Genomic DNA, 15,469 nt, shown 5'->3' with positions numbered 1-15,469 from the left:
TAAATGTTCCGGAAGCAGCTTCTGATACTAATCATGAATAATAGCCAATGATAAACTTGAATTTGGTGATCTAGATCTACCTTTCGAAAAAGGTTTTGGGTCTTTGCTGTTGCTTGTAGCTTATCTATGGAGCTTTATTGTGTATGTGTGTATATATATATATATATATATATATATATATATATATATGGAAGCTTATTAATTTAATTCTTTTATGTAAACTGCTTTGCAAAATTCTGATGGAAGGCATTATATAAATAGCTTAGATCAAACTAATAGGAGCATAATGATTATAAGGTAACAGCTAGGAAATGCCAGCTGAAATCTTGCCCCAGGAGTTGATTAATGAAGGAACCTTTATCCCACCCCTCAACCATAACACACATAGACACTCCAACTGAAATAATATTGACCTACTTTCAAGGGAATATTTAAAGATTGCTGAGATAACTTATGCGGGGCACATTGTGTGTACGCATACACACAAATGTTCAGTAGTAATATATCTGGTGAATTCTGTAATATACTGTATCAGCAATGAACTGTCTCACAAGGCTCAGTGACTCCTTCCCCTGGTATTGTACTGCTATCAATGAATGAAACAGAACCAGGCGGAAAAGGGCCATCCTTGTGTGACTCACTTAAGTTTTGCCATTGTGTTGGTAGAATTCTGTATGCTCAGCATCTGTTTGCTGCCCTTTATGGTGAGACTGAACAGATAACAGGGTGACTGAACAGACTTGCTCAACCTGTCTACATGTTAATGAGAAACTAATACTAATAAGAGGGCTGTCAGTAAATATGCTTAGGATTGCTCTATGCTGCAGGAAAAGACCATTTTCATACGTATATCATACAATTGTAGAGTTGGAAGGGACTACAAAAGTCATCTAAGTCCAACCCCTGCAATTCAAGACTCTTTTGGCCTACATGGGGCTTGAACTTACAACCCTGAGATTAAGAATCTCATACTCTACTGATTGAGCTATCCCAGTTACATAATTAAAATATGGTGGGCATCCATAAGAAGCTGGACATTTTTGGTTGTTGTAGCAACATTGGCAAATCCCTGCCACCCTCAAAAGGCCCACCTAAACCCAACACTGAATGATTATTATTTTAGACAATCTGGTTTGTCAAAGAGGTTTTTTGGGTATGAGATGATTTCAGTTATAGAATTATCCTCTTGCTGTTACATTGAGGCCCCTTTTAACCTGTTCGTTGTTCTATGGCCTTAAATCAGGATTGGGCAGTCTTCCGCCTTGCAGAATAGACTTTTTTGTTCACCAGACCCTTATGGTCCACCAGCCAGAACTAGTCACAGAATGGTGCCTTGAGAGTGAAACCAGCTGCAAGTACCTACTGCCTAGGATTGCCATATTTCAATTGCAATTACATCTTTCACTCACATCACCATGGCACTCATCCTTCCCCAGAATATTGGAGGTACGATCAATATGCATTGATCGGAGCATATTGCAACAGTGTACAACCATTGCTACATATTTTGGGTGAGGCTCTCCTCACACAACTTTCCCCGCTTTCTGATGAGAAAGATTCAAAATTCACCAGTAAAAGCATGCTGGGTTACGTACTTCTGCTTTAGGTGCTCTGATGAGCAGCTGGTGAAAGCCAGTGCTGGTTTTTCAACTTTAGACACCCTACAAATTTGTAGAGCTATTGTGTAAACATTAACTGCTTAGCCTTTTGCTAAACAGGCATTTTTCACCAGCTCTAATTATTCCATCTGTTTGATCACGTCAAGCCCCACCCTTGAACCTGCTAGAAAGTATGTTCAAAGATTGCAGAGTGCAATGCTGTTGCTTTATTAGAGCCCTCTGAGCATGGATGACTGAAGCAGATCAGCTCCAGGAACTACTTGTGAGAGGAGCATGTGCTAAACTTCAGTGTGGGGCTCGTGGGGGACAAGCTTTCACTCACTTTTGTGGTTGATCAACAGGAAGAAGGTAAGCATTGAAATTAACTCTCTCCCAGTCAACATCCAGTGATGCTAAATAGCTAGTTTTTGCTGTTTAAAGATTATGGGGAAACAAAATAGCTGATAGCTGTTAAACACTGGTAGTGGATTAAGAATTGGTATACCTAAATAATAATAAAAATAGTTAGTGTTGGGTGAATACAAAGCAACCTGATGACAAGCAGGTGATCTAACAAATAAGTCTGCAATCATAAATGAAAAACCTGATTCTAGACCGCACTAAACCCAAAATTTCATTTCTGTATCATGACATAAGTTTCTTAAAGACTTCTCAGAGGGTACAACAACTCTATCAGTTTTGAAGATGCCATGAGACTGTCTGCCTCTCATTTCCTGTATGAATCCCCCCTGGAATTATTCATTTGAATGATCAATGGCTTATATCTGCTTTGGGAGCCAATCTCAACGGTAATTAATTCCTTTTTTGAAACCTCACTGTGTCCTTTTCTTGAGAGCGAGAGGAAGAGTTGTTCCACTTGTACCATTCAGTGAGTGATTAATTATTATTATTATTATTATTATTATTATTATTATTATTAAACTGAAGCTACATATGGCAATTAGAGATATAGATCAAAATACAGATCATACACAGCTTTCTCTTTGTACAGCGTTAAATGGTACCAGTGAATAATGTTATACAAATTGAAGGTCATATATACAATCGGTTAAACTGGAAAATTCTGTCATATATCACTTTACCAACTCTTTGATTCTCCTCTCATGTGCTGCGCTGATGTTGTAAGCTTCAGGTAACATTGGACATGGTACATTCTTCATTTTGTGCCCTATCCTTCTGAATCTCTTGCACAGCATTATTGACATAAAGGTAGTGATGCATACAAGTGTCAGTCTGGAAAAGCTGTGAGGATCACAGGCAACGAATTTAATTATGGAAGTACAACTGCTTATTGTTGTTTTAGTGGGAAAGTGGGTTTTTTAAAAAGTAAAAGGTAAAGGTAAAGGTACCCCTGCCCGTACGGGCCAGTCTTGACAGACTCTGGGGTTGTGCGCCCATCTCACTCAAGAGGCCGGGGGCCAGCGCTGTCCGGAGACACTTCCGGGTCACGTGGCCAGCGTGACATCGCTGCTCTGGCGAGCCAGAGCCGCACACGGAAACGCCGTTTACCTTCCCGCTGGTAAGCGGTCCCTATTTATCTACTTGCACCCGGGGGTGCTTTCGAACTGCTAGGTTGGCAGGCGCTGGGACCGAGCAGCGGGAGCGCACCCCGCCGCAGGGATTCTAACCGCCGACCTTTCGATCGGCAAGCCCTAGGCGCTGAGGCTTTAACCCACAGCGCCACCCGCGTCCCTTTATCATTAAAAAGTACTTCTGTGCAATTTCAAATCCTGCCTTGCCCAGAGGAACCTTATGCCTTCACACTAGGAAGTATTGTAATGAAAACTCATTGCAGCCATGCTTACTGCCAGCAAGAAGCAAAGAGTAGTTCCCACAACTGTTTGCAAAAGCACATGCCGTATGATGTCACAACTAGATAAAAAAGGATAGTGAACAAAATGCTTAGAATTATGGGAAGCAGAACTATTTTTCGTTCTATAGGACGCACACTGGACCACAAAACGCACCTAGTTTTTAGGGGGGGGAATCAAGCAAAAAATATTATTTCTCCCCCCCCCCCGAGCCCCAAAGAGCAAAGAAGCCAAGACAGCGAGCGGGATGGATCCCGCTGGCTGTCTTGGCTTCCTTTTTAGCCGTGCACAACCTCTCCAGCCGGGAGAGGCTGCGCGCGGCTTTGGCAGAAGCCAAGACAGCCAGCAGGATGGATCCCGCTGGCTGTCTTGGCTTCGTTTTTAGCCACGGGGCTGGTAACCCCGCGCTTCCCCCGACCCCAGCCCCCAGAACAGGTCGGGGGCAGCGGTCCCTTCTCCCTCCTGGGGGAAAGCCCGCAATAGCCACGTGAAGCTTGTATGTGGCTCTTGGGGGCTTTTCCTGCCTGCCTCCCCCCTGCATTCACTCCATAGGACGCACAGACTTTCCCCCTTAGTTTTTAAGAGGGAAAAAGTGTGTCCTATGGAGCGAAAAATACGGTACTTTTCTGCTCTGATTTTGATGTGTTAGCCTGAGTCAATGTACTACTGCTAGGGAAATGATGGAGCGCCAACAGAATTTTCAGGGCTCATTATGTCGACTGGGCCCTCCATTTAACATGCAAAAGAGAATACCAATTGGCATATGTTTGGTGTTGTGCGCAAAATTGTATGCCATTTTAGTGGGTTGGGTGAAGGGCCCAAAAATATCTATCAGAGACCACACAACAAGCTATTAGATGTTTGACAGACAGAATGTCAACAGGTGAAGCATTTCCCATAATGGAAATTGAATTTTTGCCTGCCACACAGCTGTGAAAAGCACAAGATGCCTGCCTTCCCCCAGTGCCAACCCTGAACAATGCAAAGAATTCAAGTTTCATGAGCTGTAAACCAGTTACATTACTGTAATGTCTTTCATTAGTTTGCCTCTGGCTGGCAATACTGTATTCAGTGCAAAACCAGGCATGGCGTTTCAGGTGGCAGGTGTGTATGCATGCATCAGAAGAGATGTAAGATTATCAGCAACCCAAGTTCAGGTGCTCACATGTGGATCAGTTCAATATTAAACTGTTAAAGAACATTTGTTGTGCGTCTTTACGATTTAGACTTCATAGTAACTTGTTGTTGTTGTTTAGTCGTTTAGTCATGTCCAACTCTTCGTGACCCCATGGACCAGAGCACGCCAGGCACTCCTGTCTTCCACTGCCTCCCGCAGTTTGGTCAGACTCATGTTCAAGAACACTGTCCAACCATCTCAACCTCTGTCGTCCCCTTCTCCTTGTGCCCTCCATCTTTCCCAACATCAGGGTCTTTTCCAGGGAGTCTTTTCTTCTCATGAGGTGTATTGGAGCTTCAGCTTCACGATCTGTCCTTCCATCATAGTAACTACAGCAATGCTATCAACACGGATCAGTCACCCTTTTATTTTATTTTGAGAAAAAAGGGGTTTGAGCCTTTGACATGAATATACCCATAATTTTAGAGTTTATACCAACAGCAAGCTCTTCAACCATTATCCTATTCCCCCCTCATGGTTGGGAAAGCAATTATTTCCCCTGCTCCCCATGTTGCTGCTAAAATCAATTTGACAGACCCCTTCTCTGTTTGTGTTTCTCTAGAGCTGTATAACAACAGTGAATAAGGTAAAGGGACCACTGACCATTAGGTCCAGTAGTGACTGACTCTGGGCTTACGGTACTCATCTCGCTTTATTGGCCGAGGGAGCCGGTGTACAGCTTCCAGGTCATGTGGCCAGCATGACTAAGCCGCTTCTGGCGAACCAGAGCAGCGCACAGAAACGCCGTTTACCTTCCTGCCAGAGCAGTACCTACCGTATTTATCTACTTGCACTTTGACATGCTTTCGAACTACTAGGTTGGTAGGAGCAGGGACTGAGCGACGGGAGCTCACCCTGTTGCGGGGATTCAAACTGCCGACCTTCTGATCAGCAAGTCCTAGGCTCTGTGGTTTAAGCCACAGCGCCACCCGCGTCCCTTAACAACACTGAATACAGAGTGGTAATTCACTACCCTCTCTCAGCACCCCTGCTCTATAACATTAGTACAATAATACTGCACCACTTTGTAGGGCTGATTTAACCTATCCTTTCTCAACCAGAATACCAACCTCCCTACAATACGGATATACTAATGATGGATTTTTGTTGTATCTGCAGAGTGTTTAAAACTAGAACAACAACAAAAAAATGCACAAAAAGGAGGGGGAAACACATTGGGCTGATAGTGCATCAAGGAAGACCCAAAATCTGACTAGAAAGAAATAGGAAGCCCTTCCTTCTCCATTCAGAACCCCTTTTTAAGTATTCTTTTGGGAAGCCTCTGCATTTCATTCTAGCACTCACAGATCTGACTTCACTCATTGGCTAAAAGCACTGAAAGGCAGGGGCAGGTTCATAGCTAGCAAAGCAGTTTCTTTAAATGGTGCTTGCATATTTTGCTTCACAGCTTTTATTTTAAAGGAGCCAGAGACACTGTGCAGTAACTAAAGTTTATGGACTGAAAAAGGGAAGCCCTTCATAGAGTACAGTGCATTCATCCAGCCTTGAAGTTACCAGTGTCTGAACTACTATGATCAAACTATCTTGCTCCAGGAATAACCGTAGCTGCTGTATCAGCCAAAGCTGATAAAAAGAACCTATGTCATTAACAGCCTGATAGGCTATAATTAAGCAGGTGTTTCCAGATGAGGAGATAAGAGGGATAGAAAAGTTTCACCTGCTACATTGTAGGTTACTCTTTAAAGTAGCAGAGGCAACGAAAGAGCCGGCCACTTGGAACACAAGTTCCAATGAAGAGAAAAAAATGACATAACAACAGACAGGAAAGTTTTGACACCACAGTTTAGGATTACATGCATGTGTCTCTGTTTTTGGCATTCCTCCTTTCCTGTCTTCTGCCACTATGCCTGCAGGGAAGAGATCAAAAGCTTTTGCTTTCAGGTAATTGCAGCTTATTATACCAACTTAAAATTATAAGTGGTAAATCTTAGATATGATTTAAGGAAACAAGCCAGCTTAATAAACCATGGTTGGCCTGTTTCCCTAAACCCTAAAACTAATTGGAGTTTGACCAGGTTGATAGAACAACAGTCCACAGTTAATGAAAAATTGCTGAGCTCGAAGCTTGCAGTCTCATCGCTGCTGCAGTGAGCTGTTGCCCGAGGCTCCTTCACATAATACTAAATCAACCTTTCCCAACCCGATGCCCTTCCAGCATTCCAGCATCAGCCGCAGCTACCAAGACTAATGGTCAAGGGTGGTAAAGTTGCAGTCCGAAACAAGTGGAGGGCATCAGGTTGGGGAAGGCAGCGATCAGTCATTGTTTAGCATCATATTCAAACTATAACATAGCTGGGACAAAGAGGGCAAGTAGCAGAAGCAGATGCAGATGACGGGGGTTGAATTATACGATTCATGAACCATCCCATGAACCTGGGATTAAGCTCCATTGAGCTCAGTAGGACGTCTGAATAAATATGCATAGGATACGGGGTGAACCGCTTGGACTTCATGGACTTTCACATACTAACCCCATCCTCTCTGCAGTGAAATTAAAAATTATATGTAAGTGAGTTCAGAATAGTTCTTTATCCTGTGCGGGAACTCTGTATTCCCTTGTCACAATTCTAGGCAATTATGTTCGTTTGTTTTTAAATGGAGATGAGGGTCTTAAGATGGAAATAAAAGCGACCTGTGGACAACTTAGCTGATTTTCTGGTGCTTTTAGCCTAAATGCGGTTGCCCACTTCCCTTCCTGTTGCAGCTATCTGGAGCTACGTAAGGCACATGCAAGCAAGTCCCCCCCTGAGTGCAGAGCGATTTCCTTCTAAGCAAATGTGCATAGCATTAAAAAGCCTGAGAAAAATGAGTCACTTCCTGCCTGAGAGGCCTCCCTCTCGTGTGAGCTGTTCCCAGCACTTCCTGGAAGTGGCTGCTATTTAAGGCCGTGAGTCTGAGTTTGTTGCAAGCGTGTGGTAGGAGGCTGCTAGCTGGTAAGTGGAAGAAGCATGGTCAGATTTAGTATGTTACAGATCAATTCTAAAGCGTGCCTGGCTTATGTCCTCCTCCTCTTGTGCGTACTATTGATAACTTTAGAGGTAAAAGCACACCGGATGTCTGAATATGGTTCTTTTCGTTGGCGGTTGCTATTGTTTTTACTCAGTAAGTTGTATTTGTATCTTGAGAGGATGTTAAAAGGGTAGAAGGTGGTAATATTGCAACTCTGTGGGTTAGCAACAGTAATTTGCTTAAGACCCCTTTATGCTTCGAAACGTGGCCTTTGTTGCATAGATTTATGTATCTAGATGAGAACTGAACTCAAAGGAATAGTATTTATACCAACACTGTTCAACAGCTGACTTGCTTTTCTACTTGGGTCTTCTAGCAGCAGTTGCTTATCCAGTTTCTATGACAGAGATTCAAAGGTCAAGGCTTGAGTTATCCCTTTATGCAGCACAGACATGCTTATATAAATAGTAATGTAGCTCTGGAGTTTTGATTTGGTTTTGACTGACTAAAAACGCAATTGAAGCTGAGTGAAAGCTTCCACTGTTTTTTTATGTTTTGTTCTGGGGAATAAGAATGTTCTGATTGCTGCTGTACATAATTGATGAATAACTTCTAGGAGTTTGCTTGAAATCTTTATAGTTTAGTTTTAACCTTGCTTTGCTGAGGAACATGAAAAATGTCTCATGTCAAGTTGGAACACATGTCCATCTAGCTCCCTATTATCTGCTACGCGGCCTGAAAGTAGCTCTCTAGCATTTCAGATGGGAGTCCCTGGAGATGGCAGGAACTGAGGCTGGAAATTTCTGCATGTTCTCTGCCATTGAACTATGGCTTGTCTAGTTAAATAAAAACTGAGTAAAGTTACTGAATCTTGAACAATCTTGGTCCTTATCAGACTTCTGATAAGTGGCCTTTCTAGTTTGCAATGAGTACACTTGTAATATACAAGTACTATGTGAGAGAAATGCTCTATCAAAAGGAGGCTTGAATACCTTTGAGAAGTCTTATATAATGGAGGCATGCTGAATGCATCTTCATGAGAACAGAACTGGGAAAGAAAGCATACTACGTGCAATGTCTATGGAATACGAAGTGGGTTGCAATGAGAGCCAGTGTGGTGTAGTGGTTAAGAGCGGTAGTCTTGTAATCTGGGGAACCGGGTTTGCATCTCCGCACCTCCACATGCAGCTGCTGGGTGACCTTGGGCCAGTCACACTTCTTTGAAGTTTTTCAGCCCCACACACCTCACAGAGTGTTTGTTGTGGGGGAGGAAGGGAAAGGAGAATGTTAGCCGCTTTGAGACTCCTGAAGGGGAGTGAAAGGCGGGATATCAAATCCAAACTTTTCTTCTTCTTCTTAAACAATGGCTCATCAACGTTTTTGAACCCATGAGCATGTTTGGAAACTTGAAAATGTTTTGTGGGGGAGCACACCCACAACCACCCATATCCCCTGCTCTTCACTGCAATTCCTACTCCACACCTCACAACCCTATTCTCGCACACACCAGGAGTGTTATTCTTGCCCCGCTGAATCGGAGATGATCCCCATCTAGATACTGATGTAAGCAAGAAAGAGGCATGGGTCAATTTGCAGGATGATTTCTCTGGCAACACAGCAGTGTTCAGCTGCTGTGTAAGGCAATACTGGACCAGGACAATGTGGGGCAACTTTGCTCATCCCAAATAATTCATTCCTCCCATCAGGATTTGTGCCAGAAAGATCAAGGAAAAGTTTGGGTGCCTGTTGCAGGCAAGCATAATTTGTGGTGCTGCAAAATGTCATGACATACTTGTTAAGGCATAATCTTTGGCATCTAGTTTCTTGGCTTTGTAGTGTTTGAGCCATCACGAGAGAACCTTAACTCAATTTTAAACAGACAGGGTTTTTTCATTAAATAATAGTTTACTAAAGAGAGCATTTCAATCCATACAAGACTGTTCTCCATATAGGTGGGGACAGGAAGCATGGGAAGAACTAGCAATAGCTGGATTAATAGATTACTGAATATTGTTGTTGATATCCATCTGTCTTGAGACAATGGACTGTGCCTCCTGGGCTGAAGAATCTCAGTGCCTGTGTTGCTTTTTGCTGTGTTAGCAGCACTGAAGTGACCTCTGTGGGGTGCAATTTTGGACAGTCTGTATGGAGGGTCTGGGCTGCCCAGACAACAAGTCCCCCCCTCTTAGCCTCACTAATGTGGTGCAAAGGAAAGCAGATGAATACACTTGGCACCAGCTTGGCTGCAGGAGTTACCAGATGTAGATTGAATAGTATACTTGTCTATTTATTTACATATTTAGGCTGTGTTTATAGGACAAGGTCCTTGCTAGGCAACATACAAACACACAACAATGTGTTCAGCCCAGTATAAAAATGACAAGAACTGAATAATTGGCCAGCTAAGCAATGCTCTAATAACCAGCAACAACTTTAATAAGATCCTCTTCATTAAACACCAACTGGAATCGTAATGTATGAGATACTTTTTGCATAATACATGGGATTTGGGAGGCAAGAGTCAGAGACCTGTCTGCTTAGATCATCAGGAGTCAGCAGACTTTATCAGCAGGGGGCTGGTCCACTGTCCCTCAGACCTTGTTGGGGGCTGGGCTATATTTTGAAAAATGAATGAATGAATGAATTCCTATGCCCCACAAATAACCCAGAGATGCATTTTAAATAAAAGGACATTCTACTCATGTAAAAACACGCTGATTCCCAGGCCATCCGTGGGCCAGATTTAGAAAGCGATTGGGCCGGATTTGGCCCCCGGGACTTAGTTTGCCTACCCATGGACTAGAGTTTTATTAAGGTTTGTCCTTCACATAGTCCAAAACATTTGGAGAGCACCAGTTTTGAGGATCATGCTCTACTGCAACACACACACACACACACACACACACACACACCACTACCCTACCCTGCTCCCCACAGCCCGACCCATCATAGTTGTTCTGGCTATGGTTGATTGGAGTTCTAGTCTAAAGCACTTGGAGGGTACCAGGCTGTCAAAGGCTGCTTTAATCAGGGTGTGTTGAGTGTGAACAAGATTTATCATATCATTCTGCCTGATAACAGCAGCCTCCAAAATGAAAATTAACACACAAGGTTTTGGTTGTTTTTTTTTTTAAAAAAAGGTGGCACTTCTTTTCTTAAAAAAGCAATATATTTCAGCCATCTTTTCTCTTTTTTAAAGTGTTCCCATTTTATTGTTGTTGTTTATTAAATTTCAAAACTGCCCTCCACCTGAAGTTCACAGAGCGCTTTACATTATTAAAACACAACAATGCAATACCAAAATAATAAACCAAAACAATACCCCCCTCACAGTTTAAAAGGCCATAGATAGTTTAACAAGATAAAGGCACATGGAAGAGAACAAGCCCCCCTGGGTGTAGAGCAGTTCATTTGGAGTAGCTGGATAGGCTGTCGCTCCCGCCTCCTCCCAGCATCCTTGGAAGATGATGCGTTAACTGTCCACTCTAGGCTGCAGATGTTACTGTTGGCTGCTCCAACTGCTGGTCTTCTAAGGTTCCGCAATGGCGACAGGGGAAAGTAGCCCCTCTGCTATTGTGCCCAACTTGGCAACCCATTTCAGATAGCAGCCAAATGTGTCTTCTTCTTGGGCACCTGGGTAATAATCTGTCTCCTGACTTTTCCCAGCAGCAGCGGTGGTGGCTGAAGCAGTGTTTGGGGACAGTGATAACTGCCTGCTTCCCTGGCCTTCCCAGGGATGAATGCAGTTAGTAGCATAGGAAATGGGATGGAGGGATGTTATGGTAGACCCTCCTATCTTTAAAGGACTCTTGGGCGGGAATCTCTTAACAAATACTTAAAGGCCCTTCTCTGTATATGGCTCCCCCTGCCCCAATGTCCTCTGATAATCAACAGAGGCTCTGCTCCAAATCCCTAGCCCTGACAAAGCTGCTGTTAGCCAGGATGAGGGTGATATCTGCCATGGCAGACACTTCGTAGAATGAATTGTAAACTGCCTTGTGAACTTTGGATGAAGGCGGGTATGGGCATTGAATAAAGAATCATAAATAATGCCAAATTGTTGAGTCAAGTGCCTCAGAGCCCTTTTGTTGTATTGCTACAGGTCGTTGGTAAAGACCTGACTACTGTATAGGGGAGTTTTTAATACTTGATGTTTTACTGTGCTTAATGTTTTAATTTGTTGGAAGCTGCCCAGAGTGGCAACCCGGTCAGATGGGCAGTATGTAGATAATAAATGTTCATTCACTGAAATATCATTTGCTGACATAGTCAAGTATGTTGATGGCCATCCTGCAGTTCTGAACACTGTGATATTTGTTGTAGTTTTCATACTTATATTTTGATTTTATGATGGGCTTTAATCGGAGGTAGTTACTTGTGTTTTATCCTTTATCTCATTTGTTAGCCACCCTGGATACTTCTGGAAAATTAGGCAGGGTAGATTTTGTTTTAAAACATTAGTAATACAGGTAACTCTTTATTATTATTATTATTATTATTATTATTATTATTATTATTATATTTTTATTGGTTTACAAATACAAAAAAGAAAACAAAGTTGTACATTCAAACTTCTTAATTACATCTTAATTCCATTTTTTTGACTTCCCTCAATTTGTCTGAACTTCCTTCATTTTATAACTTTTAACACAATCCTACTTATTGTTATTTATTCTGGTAGCTTCAATTTCATTGTTTATACTTATTATTAGATTTTTCACATCACAGAGCTTCCTTAAAACTTACAAACGTAATCTGGTTATCACTTAGTTTTTGCAAATATTGAATAAACTTCTCCCAATCTTCTGTAAATCTTTGGTCTCGTTGATTCCGAATCCTTCCTGTCATTCTGTCCAATTCCGCATAGTCCATCATTTTGGCTCTCCAATCTTCTATCGTAGGCAGCTCCTCTTGTTTCCATTTCTGGGCCATCAATATTCTTGCTGCAGTCACTGCATATAAAAATAACTTCTTCTCTTTCTTGTTTATCTCATTCCCTGTAATACCTAGTAAAAACGCTTCTCTCAACTTATGCAGGTAACTCTCAACTTATGCACATTTAACTTGTGTGCATTCAGCTTTACAAGCTAGGATTTTCAAAAATAAAATAAAAAGAGAGCGGAGGGGGGGGGGGAAGCCTTTGGCAATCCCACCTGCCATGGTATCCAATGTGTTTTGACTATATACAATTTTTATTTTATGTGCTATCCCCGGAATGTATCCCTCACGTAAGTTGAGAATCACCTGTATGTAGCCCATTGTCTCTATACATCTCCTAGTTCTAAAACCTGTCTCGTTCAGTTCAGATAAAAAATGAAAGCTCTGATTATATGGATGTTCCTGAACTCAAAAGATGAAGTCCTTTTGATCTAGGACTATTCTGTAAACAAAGCAAACTTCTAATTTATCTTCATAGCTGATCTAAATCTAGAATGGCCAGATTCACACTTGCAAAATGCACCCGGCAGACCTGGTGCAAATGATAGATTTAGACTCTCTATGCAAGAAAAATCAGGAACAAATGAGTTCCATAAAATCATTATGGTTTGTTTTCAGTACCACAAATGAACGGAGACAACAGTCCTTCTACATACAACCCCCTTTCCTGTTTTCTCCAAGCTTTCTTCATTTCAGTAATGTAATTTAGAGCAGGAAGGGAGTTGTTTATTTTGCTGTTGCTGAATAGTCCTTGACAATCAACTGCAAATCATCCATAGAGCTACCAACAAATCCCAATCTATTGCCCCCAGTCGATATCAATGAGATATCAAAGTATGGGGTAGTCATTTGTCTAGCAGCAGTTACTTTGTAAATCTGCTTTTGTGTTGGTGGGGGAGATATAGCGTGAGCTTAGAGGTGCATTGGTATTTGGTTAGCTACAAGGAATGGAATTGTACTTGGGTCAGATGCAAGTCTTCAGTGATAAACAGATGTAGTCAGCTCACTTCATCGTTGTGTAAACTTGAACATAGTTCGTAGTATAATGACCTCTCTTGATAAATGGGTGAAAAGGGCTTCCTGTTTGAGCAACTCTTGAATACACTTAGAAGTCAGCAAACCACACATCCAAGGGCAAAAGTCAGTAGCTGTAATATGTTATGCAATTTGTGAAAGTGCAGAGTCTCCTTCCATATCTCTTGAAAATGCCAGCAAAATCCTTGTCAGTGTTTGATGGAGTTGTCTTGGAGCTGGGAACTCTTTGAACTAATTTTCTTGCTAAGCTTTCCAATAGTGTATTGTGCCCAGAATGACAACTGCCCGTCTCTGGGGCAGGGGCTGTGGAAGTGGGGAACAAAACCATACAAGGAAACATAAGTTAAATGAACATGTGAAGTTGCCTTGTAGGCAAGACCATTGGTCCCTTTAGACAAGTACTGCATGCTCTGACAGACAGTAGATCTCCAGGGTAGGAGACTTTTGCATCATCTAATTCTTTGAACTGCCAATGGTAGGATTAAATATTCAAAGCAGGTGCTGCACCACTGAGCTACTTATGTGTACTTGGAAATGAGCTCTATAGACTCTGTAGGAGGATATGGAGATAAGAATGAATAGCATATCCTTGGGACTAGAAACATGACTAGAAAATAGAATAAGTTGCTCTTCTTGGAGATTTTGCAGAATCTACCACAACCAAAGTTAGTTATCTATACCATGGTACTTACAGCACATCATGATCAGATGCTAACCTAGATGGTGGATTGGTTGCCTTAAGTTTAAATTAAGCCTTGGATAATAATAACTGTCTTGGGAACATTTCGTTGTCGTGCTACTAGATAACACCTTAAGCTATGTATGAAAAGTTAATGGTGTTCTAATTGCTGTGTGCCTCTTGCTTTAGGCTTCACCACTTTGTCTGCACTGATCCAACAGGATGATTTGGATACTTCAGTTCTTATTTTCACCACTCCCGACTCCTGCTTTGATTGGTCTTGTTACTTTCGGAACTACAGTCTTCCTATGGCTGATAACCAAACCAAAACCAATTGTGACTCCCGTTGACTTGAAGAAGCAGTCGGTTGGCACTGAGGTAAAAGAAAAGAAAAGAAATCAGCCGCTGTTGGCAGATGAATGGGCTAGATGAAATGTATGAATTGCTTAGCTTACCCTTCATTGGATGCTGTTGTGTGAAATGTACTTGACTTGCTATGGAAACTACTTGAGATTTATGACCTTTCTCAGTGAGTATTGGGTGGTATATAGGGGACGGTGGGAATCTACATTCTCCAACAGCCGATATTGTTCGCACGTATGCTGATGGTGCTGTGCACACCTGCATTCTTATATTGTTCTAGGATTCTACTTGAGTTCTAGCCATGAACATTACAGGGAAAACTAACACACTTACCCCCAGAAACATACCTGGGATCAAGAAGAGTTTAGATCTAAACAGAGAGAAGCAGCTGCACAATTTCCTTTGATGCCTGTAAATGTTAGATGCCAAGGCACCAAGTAACAAAGTTTCCAGGAGAAGAGGCAAGGAAGAGGGAGCTGGCTGGCCATGCCAAATTTAAATGGCCCAGGCCATACCCAACCTGGCCGCAGATTGGCTGGGGATGTCCCTGGCACAGATAACACGGGGGGGGGGGGGAGGCAGCATACCTCCCCCTATGCCAGAAAACTGTTGAGGCTTGGCTGACTGGCTGCAATGCTGTACACCAGATAAAAGGTGAAAAGACTTGTCAGGTTAATTGTTCTCCCCAAAGGCTGCTTGGTTGGGGCAGTATTGTCACACGGCTGGCCAGTCAACCGGATTCTGCTACAGTCATTGGTTAACCACCAGTAGAACAGCTTCTGTATGTGTGCCTACAAAGCATCTTTGTGGGTCATGCACCATCTCACTTAACATGGAGTCAACTAACAAATTCTTGAGGAGATGGTGCTCGATTCAT

At 42.4% G+C, this 15,469-nt stretch overlaps 1 protein-coding gene across 3 annotated transcripts in view; it reads left to right on the top strand.

The window, feature by feature from the left end:
* Positions 1-1,823: 1,823 nt before the first annotated feature.
* Positions 1,824-15,469, top strand: part of ACSL5 (acyl-CoA synthetase long chain family member 5) — a 31,059-nt gene continuing 17,413 nt past the window's right edge. The window contains exons 1-2 of one of the 3 annotated variants that reach the window (XM_079977201.1): positions 1,824-1,967; positions 14,419-14,607. In XM_079977201.1, the coding sequence (XP_079833327.1) occupies positions 14,452-14,607 (156 nt within the window). In that variant the 5' untranslated portion in view covers positions 1,824-1,967; positions 14,419-14,451. Of the gene's footprint in view, positions 1,968-7,463; positions 7,562-11,067; positions 11,215-14,418; positions 14,608-15,469 lie in introns of those variants that run through there. The other 2 variants (XM_079977202.1, XM_079977200.1) reach the window with 2 other exon arrangements.

This window comes from Podarcis cretensis, assembly GCF_951804945.1.
Source record: "Podarcis cretensis genome assembly, chromosome: 5".
NCBI lineage: Eukaryota > Metazoa > Chordata > Lepidosauria > Squamata > Lacertidae > Podarcis > Podarcis cretensis.
Note: the sequence above shows the minus strand (reverse complement) of the source record. Positions and strands in the feature narration are given on the sequence as shown.